At 38.7% G+C, this 16539-nt stretch overlaps 1 protein-coding gene and 1 long non-coding RNA gene across 2 annotated transcripts; one reads left to right on the forward strand and one right to left on the reverse strand.

The window, feature by feature from the left end:
* Positions 1-371: 371 nt before the first annotated feature.
* Positions 372-7016, forward strand: LOC308394632 (G2/M phase-specific E3 ubiquitin-protein ligase-like). Its single transcript, XM_080879040.1, has 13 exons — positions 372-501; positions 1162-1298; positions 1562-1868; positions 2515-2597; positions 2766-2818; positions 3106-3148; positions 4303-4373; positions 4575-4664; positions 4786-5096; positions 5212-5390; positions 5671-5840; positions 6370-6584; positions 6684-7016. Exons 1-13 carry the CDS (start codon positions 387-389, stop codon positions 6917-6919), a joined length of 2010 nt encoding a protein of 669 aa, XP_080735166.1. The 5' UTR covers positions 372-386; the 3' UTR covers positions 6920-7016.
* A 285-nt stretch (positions 7017-7301) lies between these two features.
* On the reverse strand, positions 7302-9254 carry LOC308394633. Its single transcript, XR_013971263.1, has 3 exons — positions 8485-9254; positions 7799-8017; positions 7302-7593 (listed from the first exon to the last, which is right to left on the reverse strand). It is a non-coding gene; the product is annotated as an uncharacterized lncRNA (long non-coding RNA).
* Between the last annotated feature and the right edge of the window lie 7285 nt (positions 9255-16539).

A 16539-nucleotide genomic window follows, 5' to 3' on the forward strand; every position in this document is an offset into this window, starting at 1 on the left:
CACACCAACAAATTGCTAAACACAACAACAAAATCGAGAAACAAAAAAACAAATGGAGAATCACAAAAACAAAACTGAGAAGCACAAAAACAAAATTGAGAAGCACAAAAACAAAATTGAGAAGCACAAAAACAAAACTGAGAATCACAAAAACAAATCGAGAAGCACAAAAACAAAAGAAGAATCACAAAAACAAATCAAGAAGCACAAAAACAAAAGAAGAATCACAAAAACAAATTGAGAAGCACAATTACATTAAGAAAACCGGAAAGGGTAGGTACCAGTCGGCAACAGGAGACATCACTGATTGGATGTCCGATCTGTTCGTCTTTGGAACCGGAAGTTACTCTGCCTGTGGCGCATTTCGTTTGAAGAAGAACGGCGGAATGTTTTGTCCTAGCTGTGGGAAAAAGCTGGTTGAGGAGTCGCCGAACTTTTGCAGCGGCTGTGGCGAGAGGCTTTATCACGCATCTTGCATCGGAGACACTTCACTCCCATTGAGTAAGTTAATAAGCATAATAAAATGTTTGTTATTTATTGATTTATTAGCCTAGCGTTAGCTGTTTCCAGCCCATAGCAGACCAGAGGGCTGTTCCACTAAGCGAGCTCAGAAAATCGAGGCTCATTTGAAAATGCACGCAGCTGTCAAAATGACTGCTCAAGACCTTTCTAGTAGTGAAGGTTTGAGAGCAGTTCTAGTGTTAACAAACCTCGCAGCTAGGGTGCCACGGACCAGACTTGTCCACAAGCATATTGCATAATGAATGAGCAGAAAGACTGCAGGTTAGCCTCGTTCCTGGAACCGAATTTGGGGCAATCGAGCCTGGATTTTCAGAGTGAGCCTGGCTTTTGGGATTAGCTTGCTTCGTGGAACAGTCCTCTGAGCATTTCCACAACTGAAACGATAATAAATTAGTTCATTTATTATGTTTGGTTAACTTTAGGAACTAACCCTATTATGTGTCTATACATTAAAACTTACTGGTGTAGAATTGTATTGGTCAATAGTATCAGTTGCATTGTCATTCCTTGGTAGAAATTTTCTAGTGAGATTATTCAGTGTTGTCCTTATTTGCGTGTTGTGTGGACAATGGAATGTTACATGAATGAATGTCTTTAATGTGTGACATTGTAGTACATTTTTCCTTTGTTTCCCTTTAGCATCACAGACTACCTCAAACTGCCCGACTCCAACCTTCAGCACCTTCATAGAATACAGAAAAAAGAAAAATGAAGAGAGGCAAAAGTTTTCTGAAGGGAGGAAGGGCTTAAAGAAAAAGGAAAAAAGAAAGGTTCAGGTAGTTTGGCTAGCTCAGTCTGAAAACAAGTTGAGGTTAATTTTCTAATGACATTCTTTTGTTATTCCTTAGGGGAGTTGTGTAAAAAATGTTCAGTGTAGTAAAGCTATCCAGAATAAGAACAATTGTTTACGAGTAATTGTACATTTAGGTTGTCAGGAAGATCCCTCTTTAGCAGTTAATAAATATTCAAGTTTGAATAGATCTGCTTAGAGTCATATTAGTATCTACTTGGCCCATTGTTCATGTGTTTTTCCTTACAGATAAATGTCGGCTTGATGACCATAAAAAAGGGTGGTTTGAAGCCATACCGTGGAAAAACTATTTTCCTAACAACAGACCCTGACGCTACTGCCACAAGTCTGCTCAATCAAGCTGTTAAAAAAATGAAGGACTTTAACAAAGATCTAAAAGATGGACCTTTCCTTCTTCTGTATCCGGATGGCACTGAGGTCATTACTGTCCCTGGAACACAAAGACCATTTACACTTGAGGCTTATAAGGCTGAAGTTGGCAAGCCTTATCAAAGAATCACTGTTTTCATCTGCTTGAAGAGTGACTTTGAAGATGGTAAGCTGCTAATGTTTGTTTTGATTTTGACACACATTCCCTTAGTTTCAACAACTGCTAATTTTGAAATTGTAAAATGATAACATTACGCATAAAGCACGCAAGTCAATAGCATACCTACATTAAAATGGTGAATGGCCTGTATTTGATATAGCAACTTCTAGGGTTCTACAACCCCCCCAAGACACTTCACAACAAAACCAGTCATTCACCCATACACATTCACACACTGCTGGTGATTAGCTACAATGTGGACACAACTGTCCTGGGACTCACTGACTGAAGCAAGGCTGCTGTACACAGATGCCACCTATCCCTCCCACTACCACCACCTGGCATGGAGGGTGAAGTGTCTTGCCCAAGGACACAACGACTGTGACAGACTGAGCAGGGCTCAAACCTTCAACCTTTTGATTACAGGGCGGGCTTTTAACTCCTCTGCCACCATTGCTGCCTAAATTAGCTTGTATATGTTATGTTTCTTCCTGGAAACATGAAATTCAGCCATTTTTGGATCTACTGAGTCATGATTTTTAAATGCTAACTTTATGCCTTTCGTATTAATCTATTATTCATGATCAAATAAAGTTTCATACATTAGTATGAATTTAGTTTGCTTAGCTTGATTTGTTTTCATGTTTTGTAGTTGGAGAAAACTCAGACTTGTCTGACTCTGACCCCGAGATTGTTATTAAAAGGCCCTCTGAGTTTGATCTTGCTGATACACTGGTAAGTACAATTTAAATTTTTTTTATAGAGTTTTCTTGTTGTTTAGCCACCACCATTTGCCTCAGTTCAGTAAAACAGTTAATAGTTATATGTGAAATACATTTTGTGTGTGTGTGCGTGCGTGCGTGCTCGCTCGCGTGCGTGCGTGTGTTTGTTTGTTTGTTTCAGCCATGGGAACTTCAACATGAAAGCAGTCCTTTACAGAAAGCGGCAGAATATGAGTAAGTGATATTTTAAGAACATGTAATCTTTTACTGTTTTTTGCCTAAACTTTTGTATTAATGAGATATACACTTTTGTCAAGGTTAAAGGTTCAAGGTTCTTTATTTGTCACATGCATAGTTATACAAGTATAACACACAGTCATTCATTCTGTATATGGTTTTTGGAACATGGACTACATAATACTTGTATTGCTTGTTTGTTAATCAAGATGCTTAAATATTTTCAAAGTGTCAATTAATATTTTCACAGTACACAACAATAATGCTTTTCTTTGTTCTCTAAGGAAGGGTGCTGGGGATCTTGTGCTTGCTAATGAAGTACAACAGGTAAAAAACTATTTTATTAGTAAAATAGTGCAGCAGACAATCTCCACCGCCTTTACTTTGCAATTAGATGACGATTCACTGTTTGCTTATTACATTCATTGTTATTATACAATGCATTTCACATCATCAATTTTCATACTATCAATAGATTATAACATCCACCCCTTAAAGGTACACTAAGTGAAATAATCACAAAGCAGTCTAATGTCTCAATCATGTTGGAAGGAAGGTTACATTGAAACTAACTGTGTATGACTCGTCTTTGTCATCTAGAATCTTCTGGCGCTGATCCGTAGCCATGAAACTCATGGAACGGGAGGAGGGAGAGTCACTCGTTTGTTTATAAAGATAGACTGTAGTACACAAATTTGACCACAGGATTTCTTATTTCATTCTTACTTACTGTACCTTTAGATAATCTATTGGGATAGGAAACCTAAGGTACATCCATCTACTTCCGGACCATGGGTCCCATACTGCTAAAAAAATAGGAGTCTATGAGCCAATAAAAATTATTTTCTGATCCCGTTTGATGTGTATAATGGATTTAAAATATGATGTCCGTGAAGTATATAAACACATTTTGATGCCAAAAAGTGCTTAAGCGACAGGTGGCAAAGGTTATTTTATGTTTTGTTTGAAAAGACGTGGCGAAATGTAAATGTTCGTCTCACAAAATTGACATCATCGAACCAGACACAGAGAAGAGGAAAAGCTTAGTTTTGTTTAGCGAGCTTCGAATCCTTCTTCCAGGATGATGTGGAGAAAACCACTATAAATCTGGCCATGTGATAATTAGCAGCTACGCTGGGGGAGAAAAGCTTCTGAGGCGACATCATATTTGCGACATCTGACTTGTAGTCATTTTAAGGACAAATTTTTACAAGCTAACAAATCTCAAATTACATTACAGACATAGTCGAAACACAATTATTTATTATTTAAATTGAAGTACAACATATGTGTGATTCAGAGAGTAAGGCAAAGCAGACCAGAAAATAACTTTTATAGCTCCATTCACTTCCATTCATTTTTCTTTTGTTCAGGGACCCACGAGCAGACCAGAAGGGGAGGAGACTTAGGCTCCCTATATTAAAATAATTATCAATTGGTCAAATATGAATTTTCATTCATCCTCTTTTCTGTATTTCCAGGTCATAGATTTGGAAGAAGAAAACGATACAGGCACTACTGAATGCCTCACTGTCGAGAGCTCCTGTTACAGGTGCGTTGTATCTTGAGTAATTATTCCAGAGGTTTGCACAAAATATATACACACAATTATTATAAATGTATGTAGTTTGACTCTTTTACATTTGATTCTTCAGAAAAATAAATAGTAGAATCGTTCTATAAAAGTGGAACTGCATGTTTATGCATTTGTATTTTTGCATCTACACTTTGTGTACATGTTTTCACTCTGCAGAAACTACACACAGCTGTTTGAACCGATTGTGATTGATGATGAAGATCCTACTCCTAACGAAGCCAAAGCTGAGCCCCCAGAAGAACCTGTGTTAGTAATTTAAACATTTGAATCCAATTAACCGCCATCTTGTTCTGTACAAGACATCATGCAATCATGAGAGAAGTATATACACCTTTAAAAAATAAGTTTCCCTTTTTTTTTTTTTTAGAGACACCAATTTGGAGGCACATGAAATTATTGCAAATTTGGCACTGGAACTTGACCACAAGAAGGTCAGCAGGTTCAATATATCAAGGTCAGCTGTATGGGATGGAGCTGTTAGAGGATTTCGACGCAGCACATACTCTGACAACTACGACATGTTCATCAAGTTTAATGATGATGCTGGCAGCTTTGAAGACGGTTTGGATACAGGTGGCCCGAGGCGTGAATTCCTCACACTTCTTATGGGCAGTCTGAGAAATCGCCCCATCTTTGATGGACCTCCAGAGAGCCGTTATCTTGTATATAATTCAAGAGGTGGATGTTTTCTCCGTAATTATTACAATGGAAATTTTAATAAAAATTGGCTTATTTTTTTCATTAGCATATTTAATAGCAATTAACCATGATAATTATGTGCCCTGTATTACAGCTGCCAGGCAAGATGAGTACTTTTTAGTAGGAAAGATGATCGCTGTATCCATTGTGCATGGGGGACCAGCACCACATTTCCTCTCCAAGAACCTGGTCAACCACATCACAGGGAATCAGAGTTTCAGCGCCACTGTAGAAGATGTGCAAGATGAGGAGATCACAAAAGTTCTACATCAGGTAGAAAATTACCTAGGCTCAGGGAATGGGTTTACTTAGAAGACACTTGGGGCCAGTTTAAAAGATTAAATCAGGATAACAGTTATCCGTGTTGGATCATATCTTGAAAGTAGGTTCAAGGTAGATTCTGTAATCTGAAAGGACAGATTTCCACCTCCCAACAACACAAGTGAAATAACAAATTGATTATTTCTTTAATCCAATGTTTGAATGAATCGTAAAAGTAGTGAAAATTATTTTTGTTTTTCTTACAGTAAACCTTTTTTTTTTTTTTTTATAGGTCCTGAAAGCTGAATCAGAGGAGTCTTTGCATAATCTTATTTTGCAAAACAGCACAATCTTCCAAACTGCTGGATGCCTCAGAAATGTCAAGCCTTGTGAGAAACAAGCATTTGTGGAGGAATACCTCAGATGGTACATCCTTGAAAGAAACCAAAGTGTCATACAACGGTAAACTCATTACTCCTTTTAAATTCAGGATGGCCAGTTGCTCATCACAGCAGCCACTGACATTTTCAGACCTTCAGATGTATATGAAAAAACTGATTCGGTAGCATCCGGTGATCTGATGAACAACAACTTAATTCCTGAGCCACTGTTGCACGCTATTAACCTTTTGACACTAGAACTCTAATTTAGTATACATTTATTGTTCACAATGACCCATAATAATCAGTCATGCAACATGATTAATTTTTCAGTTATTTATAAAAAGAGGTGATCCCTTTTTCGACACACTTGTTTATTCCAGTGTGAAAGCACTATTTTTTTTTTAAATGCTGAAATCCCAATGAGCTCTTCTTTTTTTTGCTGTCACAGTTAATTTATGAGCACTATTAATTATTTTTGTGTATGCATTTGAAATCTGTCCAAATTTATAATGAAAGATCTAGTAGGTAAAGTCATTTAAACACAATTTAGAAGACTGCAATAGTCATAGCTATAAACCAATTATTAGTTATTTGTCTATCCTTTGCAGATTTAAAGATGGACTGGAAAGTCTGAATTTTTTAAGTGCACTGCAAAAACATTCCAGTGTGCTGGCCCCACTCCTATGCTTCTCTGCAAAGGCCCTGACTGCTTCAGAACTGGAGAGCATGTTCAGACCAGATCTCAGCCCAGCAGGAAGCAACAAGCGGCATAAGGAGGTCCTAACACTTGGCTTTTGGGCAGATTATCTCCTTGATTGTGAAGGTTTGAATGGCCGTTTTTATTTGTTTATAGTTTTATGAAAGGAGAGGTAAGGAAATTAATTTTCTGTAATGTACTACAGTGTTTACTTTCTTCTTTCAGAGAAGGCAACAGCAGTGTGTCTGGAAGATTTGATGATGTTTGCCACAGGGCTGACGGCAGTTCCACCGGCAGGAATGACACCACCACCATGCATCCAGTTTTTAAGTGATTCGCCTTTTCCAGTTGCAAACACCTGTGCAAATACTCTGAAGCTACCCATCTGTGACTCATATGGCATCTTTAAGGCCAACATGGACTTTGGAATTCAAAATGCTCCAGGATTTGGATGTTCTTAAATCAGCAAGGTCATCAAGTTACAGTTACTGAGTTACCCTGTTAAGTAGTGTGCCAACGGCAGCTGAACCTAACACATTCATGTGATAAGCAACTTCCATATTGTTAAACATTTAGTTGTTTTTTCTTAATATTGTGTATGTTGGAAAAGTGACAGAAATGCTGGACACTATTTGTAAATGGTTTTATTAAAGAAAATTGTAAATGTTTCCTTGTGGTTAAATGTTAATATTTAAATTCATGCCAGTTGCTGTATATTATGAACAATATTATATTCAATTTAGCAAGAGGGAAAGGAAACACTACTAACATTAAAAAAATGAAGGAAAAACAGAAGGGCTGGAGCACTCAAGTCCAAAGGTTTTATTAGGTGCAAAAAAAGGAAAGAAACTAACGTTTCAACACAGTGTGTGTCTTCGTCAGAGTAACTCTGACAAATGTCATTACAAACTGAAGTTCAGTTGGTATCTAAAACCCAGCTATGTCCTTCAGGGCCAAATACAGTTCTGTGGCCGATTCCCAGTCTTGTGGCTGCTGCAGTGTGTTTTGTTGTACAGCCTGTTGTAAATATTCCTCAATGTTTGGATCACCACACAATCCAACCGGTAGCCCCTCCTCGGGAAACACATCCAGTTCCCTCTCCTCAACAGCAAATCCACAGTCTCTTGAACCATATCTGCAAAATGAAAATAGAACAGTGAAGGATTTTTTGCTGACAATATGGAACTATATAAATCAACGCATGCAGTGACATGTTATAAACTGCTGTATCATACTTATGTGTAAAATTATGAATATATATTAACCAACTTAAGCAATAACAACACCTTGCATTTAGTTTGATGCAAAAGGTTAATTCATTTTGTTAAGAACTCAAATACCTGTGAGGCAAGAGATAGAGTTCGTTTGGAATCCCCCCTGGACACGATGCAAGTCTGCTTGGCCGGATCCTGTGTTTGTTCCAGAGGTCTTTGCATTCATCCAGGTCTTTCTGTAGAACCCCTCTGAAGCAGAATCTCAGCAAGCATTGGTGTTCGTGGCTTCCATTTAAGTTTCCAGAGTCTCTTAGGTCTCCAAACAAGTCCATCCAAAACTGAGACCTGGGTATATAATTAATATTTAAGAATCAATTTAGCTTTGTTCTTGGTCATTTTATAGGGTTTGTTACATTTTGGTCCCATTTAAAACATGCCACAAATGGATGTCAAACAAAGTAATGCATATTAGTTTTCCATAAATATTGTAGCGACCCTGCAGTAATGTTCTTGTTAAAAATGCTGTATTCTTTTCACTCTGTGTGTTGATTGTGAGGAGTGGAGAGTTTGGTCTGAGTTTTTCATTTTGTATTGGCGTCGTTAAATCTAGGCAAGCATGCTCATTTCGGCACAACAGCTGACAGTGACCATTTTGAGTTCCTGCAATAAAGTGACGGCTGTTAACGTCTATCTCATCCAACTTTTCAACACGTCCAGCAGGACGCTACTCTATTTTCTTAAATGCATGTAAAAAAAACCGATCTGATCAGCTTTCACTGTAGCTTACACCTACCAGACACAAATGTACCCACCTTCCTCTTCTGAAATAAGACCACCATGACTCGATGCGCTGATTCCCAGTAGATGATCCGTAACTGTGGCTTGACGATCCAGCATAATAGTCCGTGTGTGCGTGACGGAGGGTACACTGTATTGCTGCCATAGTCCCATTCTCAGTCCCGAAGTCTGTTCATAATCTCATTGGTATCACACCAAGACTCTTTACACAGTTTATATAATTGTGAGCTATAACAGCCGGGTTGTTGTTTGTTGCTCCACACACAAGCCACATCAGTCTTCTTGAAAAGCCATCTATACATCCTGACAGGGCCAAGCCAAAGGGTTTCAGTTTATCATAGCCATCTACATGCCATATGTAATTGGGCCCCATGGAGTGATACGTGCGTCTTGTGAACCTCCTTCGAGTTCTCAAAGCGATTCCTTGAGGATTTAGTTGTCTCAACAGCCTCATAACTACATCACGCTTGACACGCAGCTTGTGTTTTTGTTTGAGAACTTGCCACATGGTCCGATATCCAAACAATTGTCCTGGTCCTCGAAGCTCGGCCAAAATGGCACGCCTCACCTCAGGAAGTGGAGAATAGTTGCCTCGTCTGTACAGTCCAGATTCTTTTAAATGCGTTTTCAGTGTACGCATACTAATTGCAATGTCATGATTACACTTGAGCATATCCAGTATCACCTCGTATGTATGTCCTGAATCAAAATATTCTCGAATAGCGACAGCTATGTTTGGGTCACCGCTAATGTTCATGTTTGAAAAAAATGCGCCACAGGCAGAGTAACTTCCGGTTCCAAAGATGAACAGCGCGGACGTCCAATCAGTGATGTCTCCTGTTGCCGACTGGTACCTACCCTTTCCGGTTTTCTTAATGTAATTGTGCTTCTCAATTTGTTTTTGTGATTCTTCTTTTGTTTTTGTGCTTCTCAATTTGTTTTTGTGATTCTTCTTTTGTTTTTGTGCTTCTTGATTTGTTTTTGTGATTCTTCTTTTGTTTTTGTGCTTCTCGATTTGTTTTTGTGATTCTCAGTTTTGTTTTTGTGCTTCTCAATTTTGTTTTTGTGATTCTCAGTTTTGTTTTTGTGCTTCTCAATTTTGTTTTTGTGATTCTCAGTTTTGTTTTTGTGCTTCTCAATTTTGTTTTTGTGATTCTCAGTTTTGTTTTTGTGATTCTCCATTTGTTTTTTTGTTTCTCGATTTTGTTGTTGTGTTTAGCAATTTGTTGGTGTGATTTGCACTTCAGGGCCACCGTATCTCTGTCCAATGTTCACATTTTGGACAGAGAGGACAGATGGTTTGAAAGAGGAGTAAAAGAGTAAAAGAGAAAGCCTCGAGATGAGCTTTTCCACCTTTGGTATTTTAAAACCGAATGTCACAACCAAGTGGTTGATCTGATTGTCAACACTCAAGCGGATAGATTTTGATAGGACCAGAAATCTTTTGGCAACAACAGTTATCACGCTGTAGTGTGCATTAAAAAGGTTCTAAGTTTTAGGCTTTTCTGAATTGGCTTCACTCTTCAGCCCCATATGCTACATCTGTCTTTTATATTGCCTACATTTACCACAAAAATACCCCATTTAAGCTAATACTGTAGTATCAAGAAAAGCTGATAAAACCCAAGAAGGGAAATCCAAGTTCTAGCATTTATCTGCATATTCTGTCAGCCAGATTTTCCCACGGAAAAAAACAAGAAAAAAACCCACTGAACTAAATTGCTTGACACAAGTTTTTCCAAATCTAGGAAAATTTCATTTAGTTTAATTTTCACTTGCCTCCATTGTCTGTGGACAATCTGTTCATGCCGAAGAATTTTTGAAATTGTATTTACTACATACCGAGAATGGTGCATTTCTGGGTAGCTGCTTTTAATCCATACTCTGTGCTCCAGTGAGCAAACTACTGTACATACTCTGTGTTTATTCTTAACAAAACCCCACGTAAAGACACAGTTTTTACCTTTAAGACCCAGGAAAGTCAAACTCTGAGATAAAACTGAGACATCTTAGAAATACATGCAATGAACTGCACCATTCGATCAGTGTAGAAAACTCAAAACAATGAGATTTTAATATGAACAAGTTGAATAAAAGCCCAGAGATACTAAATCCACTCAAAACATTATCAGGAAAATACATGATTCACATTAAAGTGAGATTTTGGCTCTTTAGTACGTGCCAGATTAACTGCAGGGCACACATAATACTTCTTTAAAGCCTATTTGTTGCTTTCATGTCCGTTTAAAGTCGAATTTTGAACTGGGAATATCTAACAGAAAGTCAAGATCCAGATTGTTTTGCCCCGTCTTTGCCAGAAATTTTGGCAGAGCCTCTCCGGCGCCGTGATATCCGTGCTCGTTTATTCATTTGTTTGTCTGTTTACGTTATATGTTTGCTTATTTATCCGTGTCTTTATTTTTTAATGAGTTGAAAATCCACCAGAGAATCTGAGGCGATGAAACTTTAAAACGTGTACAGTAGAAGTGAGGGGGAAAAATATTTACATTGAAGCCGGCCACAATCTCAGAAGATCCTCAAATGTAGGTTAGAACTGCAAAGTTAATATGCAAATGTCCTTATCTGCTGGGATTCACAAACAACCATCATCCTGATTGATTTAATAAACTGCTTTTATCTTTCAAAGTGTTAATTAGGAGAGATGGGCCTCGCTTTGAATCTCAGCTTTCTGAGAGCTTTCAGACAAAGAGAAACTTTCTGTCCCTTAACATCACTGAACTCTCAGCTTCTTCAGCATTTTGCAGCTTGTTGTTGTTTCTGAGGCACAAAGCTCTCCTCACGCAGTAAAAATACAGAGTAGTTTGATAAGGTTACAGCAGTTTAGTGAAGCCTCGTGCGACACATACCCAAGCTGTGACTGACTGCGTGTTGTATTTCTCAAACACACCACACTGATCATCAGATTTCTGCCCTAAAAACAGGGAAAATGATGAAATCCAAAACAAAATACAGTAAAGATCATACAATGTCATAGAGAGATCCCTCCATGTTGGGAGATTTTCATGTTTTATTTATGTACTGGGCACTAATAAAATGCTGGAGGGGCTGAGAATGGCAGTTGTCGTTGTTTAGGAGGTTGTCTGAAAAAAAAAAAATCACACTGCATCTTAATATCCAAGCTGCCACTAGTGACCAATCAGGGTTCACAGAGTAGGGTTAACTTTGGCTAAACCTTTAGAAACTAGAACATGTTACTAGTGCTGCGCAATACTACAAAGTTTGACATCAATCCGATAGCAAGTAAACATAAGGCCAGTACTGCCGACACCAATACTGACACCTCTGAGCACTAAATCGCTGGGATTTTTACTTTAGTTAACAGAACAAATCACACATTTCACCTTTTCTTATGCACTTTGAAACTGCTGTTTGTGGAGACCTGCAAATGTGCCGGTCTCTGAAACGCTTTGGCTCAGCGTCTCTTTAAGGTTAAGGTTTCATTTCCAAAATAATAATTTCTTTATTACTATTGATACTATCACGCTAGTATCGATACCGCTACTGTTATCATTATTGTTGATATTTGGATCTATCGATCAACAACTAGATGTTACTTTTTAGATGAAGTGTCATTTTGACATCATATTTTCTGGTTTTTCATTTCACATAAACCAAACCAAACTGATTGATGCTAAGAGCTTTAACAAAAACGACAGCCGCAAACACAGAGGATGTTTTTACTCTCAAGGGGCATTAGAGCATCACTTAGAGAGTGAAATGTACTCATTTTTCTTAGGTCGGTCATCAGGGGTAGGTTTTGTAGTTAAGGTTTGTTAAATGTCAGTATTTTCAGATTGAAAACACAGGTGAAAATATAGAGTTTAACTTTCTTCGATTGTGTTATTACATAACGATCCTCCTGGATTATGTGTTTAATTGCCCGTTTATTAAAATGAGTCCAACACCCCTGAAGTAAAGTGAAAGTAGCAATTGAACCTGACACATGAACCTGTTATCACTATTTACACTCTTTTCTCCTCACAGGACACAAATTTCCATGACGCACTCACTGACGCATCCTCCTGTTTCGAACACGGGTTGGGTTTTTTTAGGTTTGACTGTTGCCAGATTTGCCGTACAGGTGGAGAGGTGGTCGGAGTTATCGGAGCCAGCAAAAAATGACGCAGGTGCAGCAGTTTGGCTTCAACCTGCAGGCAGCGGCCAGTTTTATTTGTACATGTGTGTGTGTGTGTGTGTCGCTTTTCTCTCTGCCAACCTGCGGGGCACGGGAGTTCACATTGAGAAGCGACATACTGGTGAGCTGCATGCCAGTGACCAGAAAAACAAGAGGAGGAGGGAAAAAAATGGGATTCCCCTCCAGTCACGGGAACCACGACATGAAGGACCGAAGCTGCCAAGATCCCTGAAACCAAAAAAAAAACCCTCTGACCAGACATGTCTAAAAAGCTGAAAGCATCCTGTCTGGCTCGTGCACGTGTCTCACGGTATCACAGACTTTTGATGTCATCCAGTCGGACACTTTGAGGGAATATTTTTCCCCCTGCCTTCCCAAAACAATCTGAATAAATTTTCAGCTGCATATTTTAACTTTCAGTCTATCTTTGATGTCTTATTTGTGTGATTATGTCTCCCTGAATGCAAAAAAAAAAGAAAAAAAATCTCAATGTGCACCGACCGTCAACCACTCGTGGCACATCTTCCCTGTGCGCGGTTGGGACTTATTTTAATTTATTTTTTTTTTGGAGGGGATCAAAGCGAACTCCCCTCATGCTTCGCTCCGAGTAAACACCAAATGCACGAGACAAGGAAACTTGTCGAAGGGCGTCCTGTTGGATCCGGGTCTCTCGTGATGAGCATCTCGACAGTAAACGGCTCAATTTTTTTTTTTTCATAAACGTGGCGTGGGCGGCCATCTTAACCTGAGCAATTAAAGCCGAAACAAATCGCCGAGCCTGCAGAAAGCCGGTGACAGCGACCGCGCCACCTCTAATTATTGACTGGCCCCTGGCTTGGCGGGGGAAAAAAGCCTCTTCATTATTCTTCTTCCTGTGGTAATTTGTATTTGCCTGACATTCATCATATATTGTTGGTAACCTTTAATTCATCTGCTGTTAGCACTTTTGTCTGCTGAAGTAAGGCTCGGGGTGGGCACGCCGGCCGTCCTTGAGAAAATGGAATAACTGTAAATTGGCAGAGTGGAAGCAGCTCAAACTTTACAAATATCAGCTGCCATACCGACCAGCTTGATTACTCTTTCCATTTTTAGTCACCCAACTTCTGTAGTTAAGAGCCAAGTTATGGAGGAAATATTGGTTTGTGTAAGTAAGTGTGGTGGGAAACAAATTAAGTGTGAGCTAGATCAGCATGCCTTATATCTTTGCTTCCTTCAACACTGTTAATTCTTTCTTTATATTTTCTATTGTATGGCCTCTTTTTGATTTAGTTTTTCCTTCTTTCTCTCTCTGGCTCTTTACCACAGCATGTCTTTGTCCTGTCTTCCTCCTTTCACCTCCAACTGGTCACAGCAGATGGCTGCCCCTACCTGAGCCTGGTTCTGCCTGAGGTTTCTTCCTGTTAAAAGGGAGTTTTTCCTTCCCACTTTTGCCAAATGCTTGCTCAAAGAGGCCAGTTGGATTATTGGGGTTTCTCTTTTGTAATGTCGGGTCTTTACATTGTTTTCATTTGGCGCTTAGCCTCAGCCACCTAGGTTTGGAGACTGGTTGGTGATAGGGCTGCCACAAACTATTATTTTGATAGTCGACTAGTCACCGATTATTTTTGCGATTAGTCGACTAATCAGATCATGCATCAATTGGACGTAAAACGTACAGCTTATTGCACCAGCAGCACCTGCTCTTATATAACTATCATTAGCTTACAGCTTTAAGTGTGTAAGGTATGTGCTAACTAAAAATAAAGACAAGATGATAGTTTATTAAATTTTAATGAAATTTGCAGATTGTTTAGGTGAAGTTTAATAAACTCAGCCGTCTGCTCCTTGCTATCTAAAATATAACAGGACACCGGAGTAAATTCTCGAGCATCTCACACTTCTGATAATCAGTTGTCTGCTTGACGTTTATTCAGCTGTGTAAAAACTATAACTTTGACCTCAGCCAAACCGATTCACTCAGGAACAAATAAAATACTGAAAAAAGCCAAACAATAACATTTTTAAGTTATCTAAGTGACTCATTTATCATGTTTAACCTGAGTAGCGAAAGACGGCGGTGGGTTTGAAAACAATTTGCCGGGTGTCCGGTGTTCTCACGGGCTCTAGTGAGCTTTTAACCCTGGTTAGCTATCGAGCTGGTGGGTAACAGACGTCTCCGAAAACATCGGAGAGGTTTTGAAAATATGTGGTGTCTTGGTCAAAGGAGCTTGCAAAGAAAAGCGTCTGGACTTCTTTAAGTTGCTTGAAGACGTTTCACCTCTCATCCGAGAAGCTTCTTCAGTTCTAAGGTCAAATGGTGGAGAGTCCCAGATATAAACCTAGGTTAATGGTAACCAAATGCTAACCAAATGGTAGAGAAAGTTGAAAAAGTGTGACAAACTGGAAATGCAGTGTGCCTTACTTTGAAGGTGAATTCTCAGTGAAAATAATTTGCGGGGGACATGTTATAATGTTTTTTTTCACTGGTTTTTCTCTTTCAATTCCTTTCAATTCTTATTCTGCGTTGTTTGTACTCTTTCCCATTTTCTTTCTTTCATTCAAAGCATTCTTCTCCACCTCTTTTGTCACTTGTCTATTTATTTGCTCTTTAATTCAGTCCAGTGTTTAATTTTTTCTTCTTCCATCTTTTTTACAGCCCGTTTCTATTTCATTTCTTTCTTCTTAAAACGTTTAAATTTTCATTTCCTTAGTTCTCATCCTCTTTTATCCATTCTTTCATTTTATTTCCTTCTTTTATTGTCTTAATCTTTGTGTATTTCTTCAGATTTCCACTTTTTCTTTTGTATTTCTTTCTTTCTCCACTTTCTTTGTTTAGATAACTTTGGTCCACAGCTCCTCTGCTCTGATTTACTCCCGTTTTGTGACCCTCTGTTCCTTTCTTTGACAAATCACGCTTTCCTTTTCATTTCTTCCTTAACTATGTATCCTTGTATTTTCTGCATCTTTTCATCTTTTCATCTTCATTGTCTGCATTCAGTTCAGTAGTTGCAAAAATATATCTTAACTTATATTTTGGCCTACTGTCCTACCTCTTTTGTTCTTCCCTTCATTTTTTTAACCGCCTCCTCTTCATCCTTCATCCCTCCCTTTGTGTCATTTACTCATTTCAGCCCACTTCATTCCTTGTTGTTTTCCTTTTTTCCTCCTACTTTCATAGTTTACATTCTTCCCTTGTGTCCCTCGTTGTGCACTTCTTTTTCTAGCTGTTTTATTGCTCCCTTTTCCTTCCACTCCCTTCTTTTCTCATCCCTTCGCCTTTTATCTGCCTTTACTTACTCTTTATTTCACTTGGCACTTCTCTTCTTTCCCAACTTATATTTTCCTGTTTTCAGTCTTACTCTCCACCCTGCTGCCCTTTCTGTGCCTGTTGTTTTTCTCATACTCCTTTCCCATTGCCTCCATATCTGCCTGCATTTAGCCCACCTGTTGCTAATCCAAATTTAAAAAATATATACACATCTTCTAACAATACATATTTGATTTGTAGCTTTTTGCAGAAAATTGTATGATCATCTTCCATGGCTTTAACCTTCTCATCTCAAGAGCCACATTTGTCTCTTTCAGATGAGGTTTTCCAGTTTCACTTTGTTTGTGTTTTTCCTCATCTTCAGTCTGTTATGTATCATTTATTTTTGTCTTTTGCTGTTACTCCTCTTCTTTCTTCTCCACATTTCTTAATTTAGGCTCCTTCTTTATTCCAACCTTTCCCTGCAATTCCCCCGTTTGTTTCCTTCCTTTTTGTCTTCCTCTTTTTGCTGTTGTTCTCATTTTCTCTCACGTTTTCAGTTTGTGAAATAGTCACAGCCCCTGATCCACTGATGGATGTCATAATCACGTGAATGCAGTTTGTCATCTTTCCACTCTCTATTGTAATGACGCGTGTCCATGTTCATTTTGGGGGTTGGTGGGTAAG

This window comes from Rhamphochromis sp. 'chilingali' (genome assembly GCF_963969265.1).
Source record: "Rhamphochromis sp. 'chilingali' genome assembly, chromosome: 3".
NCBI lineage: Eukaryota > Metazoa > Chordata > Actinopteri > Cichliformes > Cichlidae > Rhamphochromis > Rhamphochromis sp. 'chilingali'.

What these genes read in the sequence shown, in the direction of transcription:
- LOC308394632 (XM_080879040.1), top strand. Translation starts at nt 387, where the DNA reads ATGTTTTGTCCTAGCTGTGGGAAAAAGCTGGTTGAGGAGTCGCCGAAC. An exon ending in GAGCCCCCAGAAGAACCTGT is followed by an intron (nt 4,665 to 4,785) that starts GTTAGTAATTTA and finishes TTTTTTTTTTAG; the next exon opens with AGACACCAATTTGGAGGCAC. An exon ending in TCTTGTATATAATTCAAGAG is followed by an intron (nt 5,097 to 5,211) that starts GTGGATGTTTTC and finishes CCTGTATTACAG; the next exon opens with CTGCCAGGCAAGATGAGTAC.